Source organism: Triticum urartu, chromosome 5A (genome assembly GCF_056163025.1).
Source record: "Triticum urartu cultivar PI428250 chromosome 5A, HENAU_Tu73, whole genome shotgun sequence".
In the NCBI taxonomy this organism is placed as follows: Eukaryota; Viridiplantae; Streptophyta; class Magnoliopsida; order Poales; family Poaceae; genus Triticum; species Triticum urartu.
The window spans coordinates 561886537-561907533 of record NC_141877.1 but is presented as its reverse complement, the minus strand read 5'-3'; the positions used below and the strand labels follow the sequence as shown (position 1 = coordinate 561907533).

The 20997-nt window shown below is 41.8% G+C and overlaps 1 protein-coding gene across 1 annotated transcript; it reads right to left on the bottom strand.

Annotated features, from left to right (window-relative positions):
• Positions 1 to 4724: 4724 nt before the first annotated feature.
• Positions 4725 to 7259, bottom strand: LOC147972882 (uncharacterized). The gene is made up of 7 exons (XM_087524487.1): positions 7248 to 7259; positions 6109 to 6264; positions 5546 to 5701; positions 5341 to 5448; positions 4959 to 5204; positions 4816 to 4873; positions 4725 to 4729 (listed from the first exon to the last, which is right to left on the bottom strand). The coding sequence occupies exons 1-7, from the start codon at positions 7257 to 7259 to the stop codon at positions 4725 to 4727; spliced, it is 741 nt and encodes a 246-aa protein (XP_087380613.1).
• Between the last annotated feature and the right edge of the window lie 13738 nt (positions 7260 to 20997).

The following is a 20997-nucleotide window of genomic DNA, read 5'->3' as shown; positions in this document are numbered from 1 at the left end:
CATCCCGGTGCTCTCCATGACGAGGAGGGAGTAGTTATCCCTCGGGGCTGAGGGTATGTACTAGTAGCTATGTGTTTGGTCTCTCTCTCTCTCTCGTGTTCTTGAGGTGGTACGATCTTGATGTATCGCGAGCTTTGCTATTATAGTTGGATCCTATGATGTTTCTCCCCCTCTACTCTCTTGTAATGGATTGAGTTTTCCCTTCAAAGTTATCTTATTGGATTGAGTCTTTAAGGATTTAAGAATACTTGATGTATGTCATGCATGTGCTTATCTGTGGTGACAATGGGATATCACGTGATCCACTTGATGTATGTTTTGGTGATCAACTTGCGAGTTCCGCGACCTCGTGAACTTATGCATAGGGGTTGGCACACGTTTTCGTCTTGACTCTCTGGTAGAAACTTTGGGGCACTCTTTGAAGTACTTTGTGTTGGTTTGAGTAGATGAACCTGAGATTGTGTGACACATATCGTATAATCATACCCACGGATACTTGAGGTGACATTGGAGTATCTAGGTGACATTGGAGTATCTAGGTGACATTAGGGTTTTGGTTGATTTGTGTCTTAAGGTGTTATTCTAGTACGAACTCTATGATAGATTGAACGGAAAGAATAGCTTCGTGTTATTTTACTACAAACTCTTGAATAGATCGATCAGAAAGGATAACTTTGAGGTAGTAATTTCAAAAAAAATCCTATGCACACGCAAGATCATGGTGATGCATAGCAATGAGAGGGGAGAGTGTAATCTACGTACCCTCGTAGACCGACAGCGGAAGCGTTATGACAACGCGGTTGATGTAGTCGTACGTCTTCATGGCCCGACCGATCAAGCACCGAAACTACGGCACCTCCGAGTTCTAGCACACGTTCATCTCGATGAAGATCCCTGGACTCTGATCCAGCAAAGTGTTGGGGAAGAGTTCTGCCAGCACGACGGCGTGGTGACGATCTTGATGTTCTACTGTCGCAGGGCTTCGCCTAAGCACCACTACAATATTATCGAGGACTATGGTGGAGGGGGGCACCGCACACGGCTAAGAGAACGATCTTGAAGATCAACTTGTGTGTCTAGAGGTGCCCCCCTGCCCCCGTATATAAAGGAGCAAGGGGGGAGGAGGCCGGCCCTAGGAGGGGCGCGCCAGGGGAGTAGGATTCCTACTCCTAGTTGGAGTAGGTTTCCTCCTTTCCTAGTCCAACTAGGAGAAGGGGGGAAAGGGGGAAGAGGGGAAGGAAGGGAGAGAGGGGCCGCGCCCCAAACCCCTTGTCCAATTCGGGCTGGGCTTGGGAGGGGCGCGCGCCACCTCCTGGTCCTTCCCACTAAGGCCCATTGCTTCTTCCTCGTATTCCGGTAACTCCCCGGTACCTCCGAAAATACCCGAATCACTCGGAACCTTTCCGATGTCCGAATATAGTCGTCCAATGTATTGATCTTTACGTCTCGACCATTTCGAGACTCCTCGTCATGTCTCCGATCTCATCCGGGACTCCGAACTCCTTCGGTACATCAAAACTTATAAACTCATAATATAACTATCATCGAAACCTTAAGCGTGCGGACCCTACGGGTTCGAGAACAATGTAGACATGACTGAGACATGGCTCCGGTCAATAAACAATAGCGGAACCTGGATGCTCATATTGGCTCCCACATATTCTATGAAGATCTTTATCGGTCAGACCGCATAACAACATACAGTGTTCCCTTTGTCATCGGTATGTTACTTGCCCGAGAATCGATTGTCGGTATCTTAATACCTAGTTCAATCTCGTTACCGGCAAGTCTCTTTACTCGTTACGTAATACATCATCTCACAACTAACTCATTAGTTGCAATGCTTGCAAGGCTTATGTGATGTGCATTACCGAGAGGGCCCAGAACCTCTCCGACAATCGGAGTGACAAATCCTAATCTCGAAATACGCCAACCCTACATGTACCTTTGGAGACACCTGTAGCGCTCCTTTATAATCACCCAGTTGCGTTTTGACGTTTGGTAGCACACAAAGTGTTCCTCCGGCAAACGGGAGTTGCATAATCTCATAGTCATAGGAACATGTATAAGTCATGAAGAAAGCAATAGCAACATACTAAACGATCGGGTGCTAAGCTAATGGAATGGGTCATGTCAATCACATCATTCTTCTAATGATGTGATCCCATTAATCAAATAACAACTCTTTTGTTCATGGTTAGGAAACATAACCATCTTCGATTAACGAGCTAGTCAATTAGAGGCATACTAGTGACACTCTGTTTGTCTATGTATTCACACATGTATTATGTTTCCGGTTAATACAATTCTAGCATGAATAATAAACATTTATCATGATATAAGGAAATAAATAATAACTTTATTATTGCCTCTAGGGCATATTTCCTTCAGTCTCCCACTTGCACTAGAGTCAATAATCTAGTTCACATCGCCATGTGATTCAACACTAATAGTTCACATCACCATGTGATTAACACCCATAGTTCACATCGTCATGTGACCTATACCCAAAGGGTTTACTAGAGTCAGTAATCTAGTTCACATCGTTTATGTGATTAACACCCAAAGAGTACTAAGGTGTGATCATGTTTTGCTTGTGAGATAATTTTAGTCAACGGGTCTGTCACATGCAGATCCGTAAGTATTTTGCGAATTCTATGTCTACAATGCTCTGCACGGAGCTACTCTAGCTATTTGCTCCCACTTTCAATATGTATCTAGATCGAGACTTAGAGTCATCCAGATCTGTGTCAAAACTTGCATCGACATAACTTTTTACGACAAACCTTTTGTCACCTCCATAATTGAGAAATATTTCCTTATTCCACTAAGGATGATTTTGACCACTGTCCAGTGATCTACACTTAGATCACTATTGTACTCCCTTGATTAACACAGTGTAGGGTATATAATAGATCTGGTACATAGCATGGCATACTTTATAGAACCTATGGCTGAGGCATAGGGAATGACTTTCATTCTCTTTCTATCTTCTTCCGTGGTAGGGCTTTGAGTCTTACTCAATTTCACACCTTGTAACACAGCCAAGAACTCTTTCTTTGACTGTTCCAATTTTTGAACTACTTCAAAATATTGTCAAGGTATGTACTCATTGAGAAAAAACTTATCAAGCGTCTTGATCTATCTCTATAGATCTTGATGCTTAATATGTAAGCAGCTTCACCGAGGTCTTTCTTTGAAAAACTTCTTTCAAAACACTCCTTTATGCTTTGCAGAATAATTCTACATTATTTTTGATCAACAATATGTCATTCACATATACTTATCAGAAATGCTGTAGTGCTCCCACTCACTTTCTTGTAAATACAGGCTTCACCGCAAGTCTGTATAAAACTATATGCTTTGATCATCTCATCAAAGCGCATATTCCAACTCCGAGATGCTTGCACCAGTCCATAGATGGATCGCTGGAGCTTGCACATTTTGTTAGCACCTTTAGGATTGACAAAACCTTCTGGTTGTATCATATACAACTCTTCTTTAATAAATCCATTAAGGAATGCAGTTTTGTTTATCCATTTGCCGGATTTCATAAAATGCAGCAATTGCTAACATGATTCGGACAGACTTAAGCATAGGTACGAGTGAGAAACTCTCATCGTAGTCAACACCTTGAACTTGTCGAAAACCTTTTTGCGACAATTCTAGCTTTGTAGATAGTAACACTACTATCAGCGTCTGTCTTCCTCTTGAAGATCCATTTAATCTCAATGGCTCGCCGATCATTGGGCAAGTCAATCAAAGTCCATACTTTGTTCTCATACATGGATCTCATCTCAGATTTCATGGCCTCAAGCCATTTTGCGGAATCTGGACTCATCATCGCTTCCTCATAGTTCGTAGGCTCGTCATGGTCAAGTAACATGACCTCCAGACACTACAACAAAAACTGCATGTAGAGACGTCATATTCCAAAGCTAGAGACTTGTTATTTCATCTCTAGGCAATCATAGAGTCGACTTCGTAAAGCGTCTTTGGAGCGTCTCCCCACGGACCGTCTCAAAACATATAGACACGCTGTCTAAGCGTCTGTACATGGCATGAGACGCTATATTGGGACGTCCAAAGGCGTCTCTAGATATGACACGCTATATTTGGACGTTCAAAAGCGTCTCTGATATGTAGAGTCGTTATGTTAGGCGCGCTCGTGCGTCTCTACTAACAGGGCCATTTGATTTGTCATAGGCCCTATGCCCTTTCCTATACACTCTATGTACAGACGTTGTATTCATCTCTAAATATACAAAAGCTTTAACCATGTAAAATTTGAATTTAAATAATATTTGATTTATTCCAAATTTGTACTTCGCCATTTCAAATCCAGTAACTTTATCATGCCATATGCTTGTGCAGAATGATCAAGAGATATTGTATATAACAACATCCACCCATATCACCAATCGCATTCATAAGCAACAAATATCATTATATGAAGGGATCCACCCATATCACCGATTGTATACACAACCATCCCATTCGTACAATTTCATTTACTAGGAACAAACACCTTAGGTTCACAACTGAATAAAATAAGATCTTCATATAAAATGTGCAAATAATTTAGAAGAGATAATACAAACTTGAACTAAGTTTCCCTATAAAGCTAAAATCTATATATAAAACATAATATTTGTCCATCTACAGACTAATTCTTCTATAGTTGCTCTTGGCTCCTGCAATGCACTCCTTTTCTAAATCTTGAGCTACCCTGAAAAGGAAAGATAACAGAGAAAAATTTAGAACATAGCTTTAGGACTATTGTGAGAAGAACTATGTTTTGATGATGTACCATACCAGTGTTTGGTGGCTTGTTTTGAGGTTGTGTAGGAATGGTTAATTTCGGTTTTTTAACCTAAAAATCACAAAGATCCTTCATAAATAAAAAGCCTTAAGCACGCACATTGGAGCATACGATGATTGCATGGAAGTGCACTTACATGTGATAGAGGCCACGCAATAACATGACCAATAGCATCCCTTACTGTTTGCAATTTTCCATATGGTCTAACCAGTGTCTGATCTCCAAGTTTTGAAACAGCACAAACAGAGACCACTACATATTGCTCTCCAAGCATGTTTTCTCCAACCATGTATGTCATATCTCTACTCACTAAAGTTCCATTGGCCACAAATTTATCTTTGCATCTCGGGTTCAATGAAACCAAGAATACTTTCATTTTATCCTATTTTTTTCAAGAAATGAAACATCCATTATCACAAACCATGGAAGATTTCACTTTACACAGAAAGGGACGATTGCACATGGAATTAGACCAACTAACTATTCTAACCATTGTCATTCAGATATATATAATATACCTGCTTAGTGATGCGATGAAGTTGTACACTTGGTTCAGGACCACCTTGGTTGGTCGCATTGTTATTTTCAGCATGACCATTCTTTGCTTCAGGACCATCATGTGCTTTCTACAGTTGATGTTCGGTTTAGTTGTAAGTACACTTATAGAAAACATAGACATAGTTTGATAACATAGCAGAAATTTATGCGCGCATGCACACGCACCTTAGCAACTATGTGTTCATGTGGTGAAAATAAACTAGTGCAACCCTCTTTGGTTCTTGCACAATTGCTAGGATGCAATTCCTGGTTAGTCTTGTCCAGTAAAGTTGATTCTGCACAACCTTGATTTATCCTATCAATTTTTTCAATGTTCGCTTTCTAAAGTTGAGGTTTAGTTTAGTTGTAAGTAAACATACACAAAACATAGACAATGTTTGACAAAGAATCAGAAGTTTATGCATAACAAAGAATCAGAAGTTTATGCATACAGACACACCTTAGAAACCATGTTTGGTAAAGATGAACCGGTGTAATCCTCTTTGGTTCTCGAAGAAAAGCTAGGATGCAATTCCTGGGTAGTAATCTGCTTATCCGGCAAAGTTAATTCTGCACTTCCTTCATTGGTGTAACCCTCTTTGGTTGATTCTGCGCGACCTTGATTGTCCTTTTCAAAAATTTCAATGCGTGCCTTCTACATTTGAGGTTCAGTCCAGTACGACATAAACATACATAATCATAGGCATTGGTCGATAATGAAGTAAAAAAAATTATGCCCACGCACACACCTTAGCAACCATGTGTGGTAAAGATAAACCAGTGTAACCCTCTTTGGTTCTCACAGAAAAACTAGGATAAAATTCCTGGGTAGTGATCTGCTTGTCCGGCAAAGTTGATTCTGCACTTCCTTGATTGGCCCTATCAAAATTTTCAATGTGTGCTTTCTACAATTGAGGTTTAGTTCAGTTGTAAGTAAACTTAAACAAAACATAGGTATTTTTAATAGGGATAAGTATTTTTCGTCCTCGAACTCTTCCCAAAGTTGAGAAATCGTCCCTCAACTTCAAAACCACCAAAAGTTAATCCCTCAACTATCTAAACCAGATACTTTTCATCACTAATATGGTTTAAGGTGGTTTTACAGTGATGTGACCCTGTTTTAACTAAAAAGAACCACGTGGTCTGGTTTTTTGACTAAAAGGGGCACCTGTCGACTCTCGCTCTCACATTCTCTCAATCCCCTTTCCCATTCATGAACCCTAAATAGAGCGGCGAGTCCCTCATGGGCGGCGGCGGCAGGCAGTGAGGCGTGGCAACGGCGGTGGTTGCTAGTTCTGCACCTACTGATTGTCTTGCAATCATTGCAGGTAACTCAAATGAGCATGCAAATGAAGATCTAGAGGCTGCAAATGAAGATCCAGATGCTGCAAATGAAGATTCAGAGGCTTATTTACTGCTGTCTGTTCTTATGAATGGCTTATTTGCTGCTATCTGTTCTTACGTCAAACCATGTGAGAATTCATGTCTGTCGTTGATTGTAAGCTCTATTCAGTACTATTTCCCTTTCCCATTTAGTACTTTGTCAGACTATGTTCAACTAAATTGGGCTGAGAATATGTTCAGACTATTTTCAACTAAATTGTGTTCAAACTATGTTCAACTAAATTCAGTACGATGCTCTCAAATGTCCAAACTATGTTCAGTTATATTCAGATTTTCTTAAGCTATATTCAGTACAGCTGCCTTTCTCTTGTTCACACACAAGTAGAAGTGCAAACACTTTACTTTTCTCTTGCTCCCATAGACTAACTTGTACACAAGCACACACACATACTCTTGCACAAACACTTAATTGACCTCTTCAAAACTGGCCCGTTTCAATCAAAACAGGGTCCAAGTATAAAAAAGCAGAAATTTATGCACACACCTTAGCAACCATTTTTTCTTGTGGTAACGATAAACCGGTGTAACACTCTTTGGTTCGCACACAATCGCTAGGATGTAGTTCCTGCAACTTATGATGAACAATTGTTTAAGTATGAGAATGAAGTAGAATATTTATTAGTGAAGAAACTATTACATCACCTACATAGCACTCAACCGAGCATATTCTTCAGCTTCGTTATGTGATTCATTTGGGAGATCACTGCCAACAACTCTTTCATTGAGATCAACCTGAAACGAGAATTGGATAGCAGTATATTAGTACTCATATTTTTATCTTTGCAGAAAGAGGTGTGGTCTACGTACTAACTTCATAACTTCCCACGGTTACATATTCATTTATCAAATCCTCTGTGGGGAATTTTCTCTTCAGGAATGAACGGATCATAGCCAACTCATCTGTCACATTTTCTACATTATCTCCTAGTGCCCGTAGTCTAAATTGAACATTTCCTTCTTTCTCAGGATGCTGAACAAAAGTCAGTCCCTGAGAAACTTTTATTTCGCTCCAATACTTATCACCATAATACCCTCGAAGTTTTTTTGCCTCTTCCCCATGCACACTTTTAAATACTTCTTTATAATCACTAAATGAAAGGCTCCCATTGTTACCTTTCTTTCTTTCTTCCAGTTTCTCATATTGAAATAAATACAAACATCTCATTGTACTAAGTAGTTTTAAATTAAAACCTTTACTTTAATCACAAGTAGAAGTATACCATCACTATCTTTGTATTCACATTTTTGTATTCACCGTCCTTCTTCTGCTTATGAGCTTCATCCCATAGTTCAATCTTGCTAACCTTTCGATTGCTCTTAATTTCCAGTTCAACAAAGTAAATTAGAATGTTCTATTTCTGTTAGAACATGTTCAATTTTCTTCACATTCTCTGATCCATCTTCAGAAAGAAAAGGTGTTACCATCTCTTTTTTGAGCCTAGCATGGCTTTTTCTCCCAGTTGTATGTGGAGTCTTCTGCTTCTTTGCACACTCGGTGTTCTTTTCACATAATTTCTGGGAAAACAACACATATAGTCAATATTAATGTCACCAAACTAGTTATGTACACTAGATTAAGTATGAGAATATAACACATTACCATGTGTGAATCCTGGCACCAAAACCCAACAAGAGTACCCCATTGATGTTCATTAACACCTTTGGGAACAGCTGCTACAATTTCAGCCAAAGACTTCTTGTCACGCTTGAAATATTTACTCTTCAAACGAGACTTGTACACTCTCCATTTTTTGTTAATATTCAATAGGATCCAGTCTCTCGTAAGTTGTCTAGTCTCATTGGGGTAGATAAATTTCTCCTTCAAATATTAAAATTGACAATCAGCAATGTGAAATGAACAGTCTTGAACAGTGCTATAAATTTTTTACCTCCACATCTGTGATCATCTACCCATGTTTTGTAGAAACAATTCATTGTCCCATCTTGGAATATGCAATGGTGCAAATGTTGAGTTTTCTGCAAGCCAGGTAAGATGCTAACCGAGAATGGCAGCCGACCTTCCATTTGGAATTCCACTTCTGTCAGTCTCCACAATTATCTTCCCCCCGCGTAATTCCGACAAATTTTTACCTCGGAATTCCCCTATAATCTGTCGCACATCTCCATTTGGCCCTGCATGCAAGAGTATCACAGTGGCATATAACTGGACCATATACATCATAATAGATATGTGTTTGAAAAAGAAAATTAAGCTTACAAATTATTTTAATTTGCCTAGTAGATTCAGGGGGCTTTTTTGGTACTACCGTACTAGATCATCAATCTCTGGAGGGCCTTGTAAATTTTCTTCATCTGGTTGTACACTTTCAGAAGCTTGCTCTGGGATGTTTAGGCTTTGAAGCCGTCGAGGTATCATCGACATCATATCTTTACCAAAGAATGTTAAAATTGTTGGGGAACGTAGTAATTTCAAAAAAATTCCTACGCACACGCAAGATCATGGTGATGCATAGCAATGAGAGGGGAGAGTGTGATCTACGTACCCTTGTATATCGACAACGGAAGCGTTAACTTGGTCGATGTAGTCGTACGTCTTCACGGCCCGACCGATCAAGCACCGAAACTACGGCACCTCCGAGTTCTAGCACACGTTCAGCTCGATGACGATCCCCGGACTTCGATCCAGCAAAGTGTCGGGGAAGAGTTCCGTCAGCACGACGGCGTGGTGACGATCTTGATGTACTACTGTTGCAAGGCTTTGCCTAAGCACCGCTACAATATTATCGAGGACTATGGTGGAAGGGGGCACCGCACACGGCTAAGAATATGATCACGTGGATCAACTTGTGTCTCTAGGGGGTGCCCCTGCCTCCGTATATAAAGGCTCAAGGGGGGAGTGTGGCCGGCCAGGAGAGGCGTGCCAGGAGGAGTCCTACTCCCTCCGGGAGTAGGACTCCCCCCTTTCCTAGTTGGAATAGGATTCATGGAGGGGGGGGGAAGAGGAGAGAGAGGAGGAAGGGGGGCCGGCCCCCTCTCCTTGTCCTATTCGGACCAAAAGGGGGGAGGGGCGCGCGGCCCATCTCTGGCCACCTCTCTTCTCTTCCACTAAGGCCCACTAAGGCCCATATACCTCCCGGGGGGTTCCGGTAACCTCCCGGTAATCCGGTAAAATCCCGATTTCACCCGGATCACTTCCGATATCCAAACATAGGCTTCCAATATATCAATCTTTATGTCTCGACCATTTCGATACTCCTCATCATGTCCGTGATCACATCCGGGACTCCGAACAACCTTCGGTACATCAAAACGCATAAACTCATAATATAACTGTCATTGAAACCTTAAGCATGCGGACCATACGGGTTCGAGAACAATGTAGACATGACCGAGACACGTCTCCGGTCAATAACCAATAGCCGAACATGGATGCTCATATTGGCTCCTACATATTCTACGAAGATCTTTTATCGGTCAGACCGCATAACAACATACGTTGTTCCCTTTGTCATCGGTATGTTACTTGCCCGAGATTCGATCGTCGGTATCCCATACCTAGTTCAATCTCGTTACCGGCAAGTCTCTTTACTCGTTCCGTAATACATCATCCCGCAACTAACTCATTAGTTGCAATGCTTGCAAGGCTTCAGTGATGTGCATTACTGAGAGGGCCCAGAGATACCTCTCCGACAATCGGAGTGACAAATCCTAATCTCGAAATACGCCAAACCAACATGTACCTTTGTAGACACCTGTAGAGCTCCTTTATAATCACCCAATTGCGTTTTGACGTTTGGTAGCACACAAAGTGTTCCTCTGGCAAACGGGAGTTGCATAATCTCATAGTCATAGGAACATGTATAAGTCATGAAGAAAGCAATAGCAACATACTAGACGATCGGGTGCTAAGCTAATGGAATGGGTCAGGTCAATCAGATCATTCAACTAATGATGTGATCCCGTTAATCAAATAACAACTCTTTGTCCATGGTTAGGAAACATAACCATCTTTGATTAACGAGCTAGTCAAGTAGAGGCATACTAGTGACACTCTGTTTGTCTATGTATTCACACATGTATTATGTTTCCGGTTAATACAATTCTAGCATGAATAATAAACTTTTATCATGATATAAGGAAATAAATAATAACTTTATTATTGCCTCTAGGGCATATTTCATTCAGTCTCCCACTTGCACTAGAGTCGATAATCTAGATTACACAGTAATGATTCTAACACCCATGGAGCCTTGGTGCTGATCATGTTTTGCTCGTGGAAGAGGCTTAGTCAATGGGTCTGCAACATTCAGATCCATATGTATCTTGCAAATCTCTATGTCTCCCACCTGGACTAGATCCCGGATGGAATTGAAGCGTCTTTTGATGTGCTTGGTTCTCTTGTGAAATCTGGATTCCTTCGCCAAGGCAATTGCACCAGTATTGTCACAAAAGATTTTCATTGGACCCGATGCACTAGGCATGACACCTAGATCGGATATGAACTCCTTCATCCAGACTCCTTCATTTGCTGCTTCCGAAGCAGCTATGTATTCCGCTTCACACGTAGATCCCGCCACGACGCTCTGTTTAGAACTGCACCAACTGACAGCTCCACCGTTTAATGTAAACACGTATCTGGTTTACGATTTAGAATCGTCCGGATCAGTGTCAGAGCTTGCATCAACGTAACCGTTTACGATGAGCTCTTTGTCACCTCCATATACGAGAAACATATCCTTAGTCCTTTTCAGGTACTTCAGGATGTTCTTGACCGCTGTCCAGTGATCCACTCCTGGATTACTTTGGTACCTCCCTGCTAGACTTATAGCAAGGCACACATCAGGTCTGGTACACAGCATTGCATACATGATAGAGCCTATGGCTGAAGCATAGGGAACATCTTTCATTTTCTCTCTATCTTCTGCAGTGGTCGGGCATTGAGTCTGACTCAACTTCACACCTTGTAACACAGGCAAGAACCCTTTCTTTGCTTGATCCATTTTGAACTTCTTCAAAATCTTGTCAAGGTATGTGCTTTGTGAAAGTCCAATTAAACGTCTTGATCTATCTCTATAGATCTTTATGCCTAATATGTAAGCAGCTTCACCGAGGTCTTTCATTGAAAAACTCTTATTCAAGTATCCCTTTATGCTATCCAGAAATTATATATCATTTCCAATCAGTAATATGTCATCCACATATAATATCAGAAATGCTACAGAGCTCCCACTCACTTACTTGTAAATACAGGCTTCTCCAAAAGTCTGTATAAAACCAAATGCTTTGATCACACTATCAAAGCATTTATTCCAACTCCGAGAGGCTTGCACCAGTCCATAAATGGATCGCTGGAGTTTGCACACTTTGTTAGCTCCCTTTGGATCGACAAAACCTTCCGGTTGCATCATATACAACTCTTCTTCCAGAAATCCATTCAGGAATGCAGTTTTGACATCCATCTACCAAATTTCATAATCATAAAATGCGGCAATTGCTAACATGATTCGGACAGACTTAAGCATCGCTACTGGTGAGAAGGTCTCATCGTAGTCAACCCCTTGAACTTGCTGAAACCCTTCTGCGACAAGTCGAGCTTTGTAGACAGTAATATTACCATCGGCGTCAGTCTTCTTCTTGAAGATCCATTTATTCTCAATTGCTTGCCGATCATTGGGCAAGTCAACCAAAGTCAACACTTTGTTCTCATACATGGATCCCATCTCAGATTTCATGGCTTCAAGCCATTTTGCGGAATCTGGGCTTACCATCGCTTCTTCATAGTTCATAGGTTCATCATGATCTAGTAGCATGACTTCCAGAACTGGATTACCGTACCACTCTGGCGCGGATCTCACTCTGGTTGATCTACGAGGTTCAGTAGTATCTTGTTCTGAAGTTTCATGATCATTATCATTAGCTTCCTCACTAATTGGTGTAGGTGTCACAGAAACAGTTTTCTGTGATGCACTACTTTCCAATAAGGGAGCAAGTACAGTTACCTCGTCAAGTTCTACTTTCCTCCCACTCACTTCTTTCGAGAGAAACTCCTTCTCCAGAAAGTTTCCGAACTTAGCAACAAAAGTCTTGCCTTCGGATCTATGATAGAAGGTGTATCCAATAGTCTCCTTTGGATATCCTATGAAGACACATTTCTCTGATTTGGGTTCGAGCTTATCAGGTTGAAGCTTTTCCACATAAGCATCGCAGCCCCAAACTTTCAGAAACAACAACTTTGGTTTCTTGCCAAACCATAGTTCATAAGGCGTCGTCTCAACGGATTTTGATGGTGCCCTATTTAACGTGAATGCGGCCGTCTCCAAAGCATAACCCCAAAAGGATAGCGGTAAATCAGTAAGAGACATCATAGATCACACCATATCTAGTAAAGTACGATTATGACGTTCGGACACACCATTACGCTGTGGTGTTCCGGGTGGCGTGAGTTGCGAAACTATTCTGCATTGTTTCAAATGTACACCAAACTCGTAACTCAAATATTCTCCTCCACGATTAGATAGTAGAAACTTTATTTTCTTGTTACGATGATTTTCAACTTCACTCTGAAATTCTTTGAACTTTTCAAACGTTTCAGACTTATGTTTCATTAAGTAGATATATCCATATCTGCTTAAGTCATCTGTGAAGGTGAGAAAATAGCGATATCCGCCACGAGCCTCAATATTCATCGGACCACATACATCAGTATGTATGATTTCCAACAAATCTGTTGCTCTCTCCATAGTACCGGAGAACGGCGTTTTAGTCATCTTGCCCATGAGGCACGGTTCGCAAGTACCAAGTGATTCATAATCAAGTGGTTCCAAAAGTCCATCAATATGGAGTTTCTTCATGCGCTTTACACCGATATGACCTAAACGGCAGTGCCACAAATAAGTTGCACTATCATTATCAACTCTGCATCTTTTGGCTTCAACATTATGAATATGTGTGTCACTACTATCGAGATTCAATAAGAATAGACCATTCTTCAAGGGTGCGTGACCATAAAAGATATTACTCATATAAATAGAACAACCATTACTCTCTGATTTAAATGAATAACCGTCTCGCATCAAACAAGATCCAGATATAATATTCATGCTTAATGCTGGCACCAAATAACAATTATTTAGGTCTAATATTAATCCTGAAGGTAGATGTAGAGGTAGCGCGCCGACTGTGATCACATCGACTTTGGAACCGTTTCCCACGCGCATCGTCACCTCGTCCTTAGCCAATCTTCGCTTAATCCGTAGTCCCTGTTTCGAGTTGCAAATATTAGCAACAGAACCAGTATCAAATACCCAGGTGCTACTGCGAGCATTAGTAAGGTACACATCAATAACATGTATATCACATATACCTTTGTTCACCTTGCCATCCTTCTTATCCGCCAAATACTTGGGGCAGTTCCGCTTCCAGTGACCAGTCTGCTTGCAGTAGAAGCACTCAGTTTCAGGCTTAGGTCCAGACTTGGGTTTCTTCTCTTGAGCAGCAACTTGCTTGCTGTTCTTCTTGAAGTTCCCCTTCTTCTTCCCTTTGCCCCTTTTCTTGAAACTAGTGGTCTTGTTGACCATCAACACTTGATGCTCCTTTTTGATTTCTACCTCCGCAGCTTTCAGCATTGCGAAGAGCTCGGGAATAGTCTTATTCATCCCTTGCATATTATAGTTCATCACGAAGCTCTTGTGGCTTGGTGGCAGTGATTGGAGAATTCTGTCAATGACGCAATCATCTGGAAGATTAACTCCCATTTGAATCAAGTGATTATTATACCCAGACATTTTGAGTATATGCTCACTGACAGAACTGTTCTCCTCCATCTTGCAGCTATAGAACTTATTGGAGACTTCATATCTCTCAATCCGGGCATTTACTTGAAATATTAACTTCAACTCCTGGAACATCTCATATGCTCCATGACGTTCAAGACGTCGTTGAAGTCCCGGTTCTAAGCCGTAAAGCATGGCACACTGAACTATCGAGTAGTCATCAGCTTTGCTCTGCCAGACGTTCACAACATCTGGTGTTGCTCCAGCAGCAGGCCTGGCACCCAGCGGTGCTTCCAGGACGTAATTCTTCTATGCAGCAATGAGGATAATCCTCAAGTTACGGACCCAGTCTGTGTAATTGCTACCATCATCTTTCAACTTTGCTTTCTCAAGGAATGCATTAAAATTCAACGGAACAACAGCACGGGCCATTTATCTACAATCATACATAAACAAGCAAGATACTATCAGGTACTAAGTTCATGATAAATTTAGGTTCAATTAATCATATTACTTATAATGCTACCGTCAATCAAAGCAAGATAAGATGCATAAAAGATAAACATCACATGCAATCAGTATAAGTGATATGATATGGCCATCATCATCTTGTGCTTGTGATCTCCATCTCCGAAGCACCATCATGATCACCATCGTCACCGGCGCGACACCTTGATCTCCATCGTAGCATCGTTGTCGTCTCGCCAATATTATGCTTCCACGACTATCGCTACCGCTTAGTGATAAAGTAAAGCATTACAGCGCGATTGCATTGCATACAATAAAGCGACAACCATATGGCTCCTGCCAGTTGCCGATAACTCAGTTACAAAACATGATCATCTCATACAAAAAAATTAGCATCATGTCTTGACCATATCACATCACAACATGCCCTGCAATAACAAGTTAGACGTCCTCTACTTTGTTGTTGCATGTTTTACGTGGCTGCTACGGGCTTAAGCAAGAACCAATCTTACCTACGCATCAAAACCACAACGATAGTTTGTCAAGTTGATGCTGTTTTAACCTTCACAAGGACCGGGCGCAGCCACACTCGGTTCAATTAAAGTTGGAGAAACTGTCACCCGCAAGCCACCTATGTGCAAAGCACGTCGGGAGAACCGGTCTCGCGTAAGCGTACGCGTAATGTCGGTCTAGGCCGCTTTGTCCAACAATACCGCCAAACCAAAGTATGACATGCTGGTAAGCAGTATGACTTATATCACCCACAACTCACTTGTGTTCTACTCGTGCATATAACATCAACATATAAAACCTGGCTCTGATACCACTGTTGGGGAACATAGTAATTTCAAAAAATTTCCTACGCACACGCAAGATCATGGTGATGCATAGCAACGAGAGGGGGGAGTGTGATCTACGTACCCTTGTAGATCGATAACAGAAGCGTTAACTTGGTTGATGTAGTCGTACGTCTTCACGGCCCGACCGATCAAGCACCGAAACTATGGCACCTCCGAGTTCTAGCACATGTTCAGCTCGATGACGATCCCCGGACTTCGATCCAGCAAAGTGTCGGGGAAGAGTTCCGTCAGCACGACGGCGTGGTGACGATCTTGATGTACTACTGTTGCAGGGCTTCGCCTAAGCACCGCTACAATATTATCGAGGACTATGGTGGAAGGGGGCACCGCACACGGCTAAGAATATGATCATGTGGATCAACTTGTGTCTCTAGGGGTTGCCCTTGCCTCCGTATATAAAGGCTCAAGGGGGGGAGTGCGGCCGGCCAGGAGAGGCGCGCCAGGAGGAGTCCTACTCCCTCCGGGAGTAGGACTCCCCCCTTTCCTAGTTGGAATAGGATTCGCGGAGGGGGGGGGAAGAGGAGAGAGAGGAGGAAGGGGGGCCGGCCCCCTCTCCTTGTCCTATTCGGACCAAAAGGGGGGAGGGGCGCGCGGCCCATCTCTGGCCACCTCTCCTCTCTTCCACTAAGGCCCACTAAGGCCCATATACCTCCCGGGGGGTTCCGGTAACCTCCCGGTAATCCGGTAAAATCCCAATTTCACCAGGAACACTTCCGATATCCAAACATAGGCTTCCAATATATCAATATTTATGTCTCGACCATTAAGAGACTCCTCGTCATGTCCTTGATCACATCCGGGACTCCGAACAACCTTCGGTACATCAAAACGCATAAACTCATAATATAACGGTCATCGAAACCTTAAGCGTGCGGACCCTACGGGTTCAAGAACAATGTAGACATGACCGAGACACGTCTCCGGTCAATAACCAATAGCGGAACCTGGATGCTCATATTGGCTCCTACATATTCTACGAAGATCTTTTATCGGTCAGACCGCATAACAACATACGTTGTTCCCTTTGTCATCGGTATGTTACTTGCCCGAGATTTGATCGTCGGTATCCCATACCTAGTTCAATCTCGTTACCGGCAAGTCTCTTCACTCGTTCCGTAATACATCATCCCGCAACTAACTCATTAGTTGCAATGCTTGCAAGGCTTCAGTGATGTGCATTACCGAGAGGGCCCAGAGATACCTCTCCGACAATCGGAGTGAGAAATCCTAATCTTGAAATACGCCAACCCAACATGTACCTTTTGGAGACACTTGTAGAGCTCCTTTATAATCACCCAGTTATGTTGTGACGTTTGGTAGCACACAAAGTGTTCCTCTAGCAAACGGGAGTTGCATAATCTCATAGTCATAGGAACATGTATAAGTCATGAAGGAAGCAATAGCAACATACTAAACGATCGGGTGCTAAGCTAATGGAATGGGTCATGTCAATCAGATCATTCAACTAATGATGTGATCCCGTTAATCAAATAACAACTCTTTGTCCATGGTTAGGAAACATAACCATCTTTGATTAACGAGCTAGTCAAGTAGAGGCATACTAGTGACACTCTGTTTGTCTATGTATTCACACATGTATTATGTTTCTGGTTAATACAATTCTAGCATGAATAATAAAATTTTATCATGATATAAGGAAATAAATAATAACTTTATTATTGCCTCTAGGGCATATTTCCTTCAAAAATCATATGTTAAGGTCAAGCATCAAAGTATATGTCAAGGTCCTACATATGATTTCACAAATTTCTTGGGACCAAATTTATAAAATACTAAGCATATGGACACTTAGTTTACATAACATACTGTACTTTTTATCACGAGTAGAAGTAGCTTGGAAGTTTACAATTATTTTGGGCAAAGGATATATTCAGAGAAGTATAATTTAGTAGTACAGTAGGTAACCCATTAGTATGTGCACATACTTCTCTGTACCAAATTCAGAGAAGTATGCTTCAGTAGTATAGGGATATCTTGCTGTATGCATGCATAAAGTAAAGGAATCAGGTTGCTGGGTTCTAAGTCCTATATCTGACCTTGAGTGTTCATGGCATTTAACTAACTCCATCCTTCATGTACAGTACATGTTTGTATAAACTTGCTATTAACAGCAAGTCGGTCTAGGTGATTATCATGAATGCCTTGCTATGGTTCGAGAGGATTTTAGCAAATGGTTTGTGTGTTTAGCCATCATAACAAAATGTTCTCATGGATTAGGCTCAAATTTGGATCCGAGTTTGTAACTACTTAACCAAGGCTTGTCTACTCAAGCTCTCAGAGTTTAAAGTCACTTGGCTAATTCATTGTGCATGACACTGACAGTGCCTGCTTATGACTAGTGTTCAGTCTGTAAGGTTGAAAATCTGTAGTCATCTTGTCTGATACTGTAAAAAGAACAACTGTAACTCTTTTACCTAAAAAGGAATTGATTTATAGGCAAGCAAGCAATTCAATAAACAATTAGAGTGCATACTAGTGGGTTACCTTACCTACTGTACTACTAAAGCATACTTCTCTGAATGTACGGAGGGATCACCTGCTTGACGTGGTGGAGGCTGAAGATGCTAGATGGAGGCAAGAGCTGCTTGGTGGGCGGTGTACAGGATGGACAGACGCAGCTTCGTGTGAAGGCTGAGAGATCAGCACAGATGCAGCTTCGTGGATGTGAGGACGAAGTCGGGAGGAGCGCGGCTTCGTGATGGTGAGGACGACAAACGCCGACGAGGTTCCAACTAGCGACCTTGTTGATGGAGGAAGAAGGGAGTCGTCAGCGGGCGGAGCTAGCGGCGGAGGCTGCCACCGCGCGGTGTGCGGGAATGGCGGCACATTGGGGGAGGTTGGATGATGGGGAGGTGGAGAAGATGGAGGGGGGAATAGGAGAGACGTGGGAAGTCTTTCCCACGGTAAATAAAACATTTTAGCGCCAATTTTTTTAGGTGTATCATTTATTGGATAAATCCATATGCTTTGTTCTTTTCTGAAAAAATATGAAACTTCATTGGGTAATATATGTTCCAAGTATTTTTGATAGAGCTTAAAAAATAATAATAAAGGCAGTGGTAGATCGAAGTTGGGCTTGCCCCTCCTCCGCGCGATGCCGTGTCGACTGCGGACGCCGCCCCGACGTGTCATCCCTTCACCTAGCCCTTGTCGGCGATAGGGGCGGCGGCGCACAGCGACTCCTCCAAGCCGATCTAGACCAGCTGGTCATTGTTGCGGCGTCGGCATCTCTGCGGTGTCGGCGTCTGATGTTGCAAACGTGGCCCAGCATTGTGCCACTCCTGCCGCTCCTTCTCCTGTGCCATCCTCTTGGCCGACGTCAGGGTGCTGGGTGATGATGTGTCGTCGCCATGTAGAGGTAATGGAGGAGGCGTCCGGGAGGGCTCCTCCTCCTTCACGACCTTGTCACGCCAGTTGCGGCGCGGTGGTGATGCCAGTTGGTCGAAACAGTCAAACATGTTGCGCGAGGGGGTGGCTCCTTTTTGATGCGACGTCCAGTTTGGTATCAGGAGTTTCATCATAGGAGAGGGGCTCCTCCTCAACATGTATGTTGGCCGGTGTTTGCATCGTACTTAAATAGCCAGGGCAGACAGACCAACACTGCTTCAATGTGGCACATCGACCGGAGTAGGCTTCTTAGTCCCCGTGTTCATTTATCCTTGTAGGAGTGATCAACGTAGTACCTCACATGAAGCACCGCGCCGCCACTCATTTCCAGCATCTCATGCCGCCGGTCGTAGTCCATACCCAACTCCGGTTGGATCAAAAAATGCAGTTGGTCCGAAATAAACCTGCCACACCGATTCCAGCAAACCGTGTGGCTAGCTCGAGCATCCAGCAGGGCCACCGTCACCATTTCCAGCTCTCGGCGTGGCCGGTTGCAGCATCTCGTGACATGCTATTTTTGTTACAAATAACCGGCCCAATTAAAGCACAAGCGCGAACCTCCCTCTTGCTCCCTGGTTTCGAGGCCCCCAAAAGCTTCCTTGCTTGGGTTCTAGGAAGCATCTAGAAGCTTTGTTAGCTTTTTAAAGTCGGTTATCTTTATCTTGTTTAGGTTTATTTCGGCCGGGTTTTACTATGTTTTCCTGGGTTTTCCTTTTTTTCCTTTATCTTTTATTTTTTACCTTTTGTTTTAATTTTTATTTCTTTTTCCTTTCTATTTTTTATTTCCCTTTCTTTCTTATTTTTCAAATTCTTGAGGTTCTTCCAAATTTGTGAACTTTTGTTTAGAATTCCCAATTTTTTTAATTCGTGAATATTTTTTTCAAACCGTGAACATTTTTTAAGTTCACAATAATTTCAAGTTCACAAACATTTCTTGAATTTGTGAATTGTTCCCTAATTTTTGAAAAAAATCAATTTTTTGCAAAAAAACTTTGAAACCATAAACCATTTTCCAATTCAAGAAACTTTTTCAAATACTCAAAGTTTTTAAAGGTCATGAATATTTTTTAAATTGATTTTTTAGTTCGTGATTATATTTCTTTGAATTGGTGAACTTTTTTCAAATTCATGAACATTTTCAGAAGGCGTGAATCCTTTTCAAATTCATGTTTTTTTCAAGATCGCAAACATTTTCAAATTTGATTTTCCCCCCAAAAAATTAACTTTTTATAAAAGTCAACGGCCATATGTAGCCATTCCGAGGATTTTAAAAGTAACAAAAGAAATGTACTAGTTACTGTAACACTTCACTGATTTCACCAAATATCCCTTACTGCGTTTGATTTTTATGATTTTCCAGTTTCTCCATCTTTGTTGACTATAATTTTTTCTAGTTAACTGGGATGTTAATCGTGCAAAGTCGATGTCATGCACTTGCAAAATATTATTGAAATATTGACTAGACTACTTTCCTTTTCTATAAACTAGCACAAAGAAGCATGCAATCAGGACAAATTAACCTGAAGCACACTTCATCAGAAGGTTCCAAAATTTAGCAGTAGTACTGTCAGTGAAAGTTAAAAAATTGTTCAAAGAATGGACAGACATACAACTCATTCATAACAAAAGGGAACATACACATTAAAAAAATACCATAGGCTCGTTCATCACAAAGTAACATACATTCCAAAGAAGATCCACCCAGCTAGAATAATTATGTTGGAGTAATTCTACCTAGGAGCATGGATGACAATTGCTCAACCTA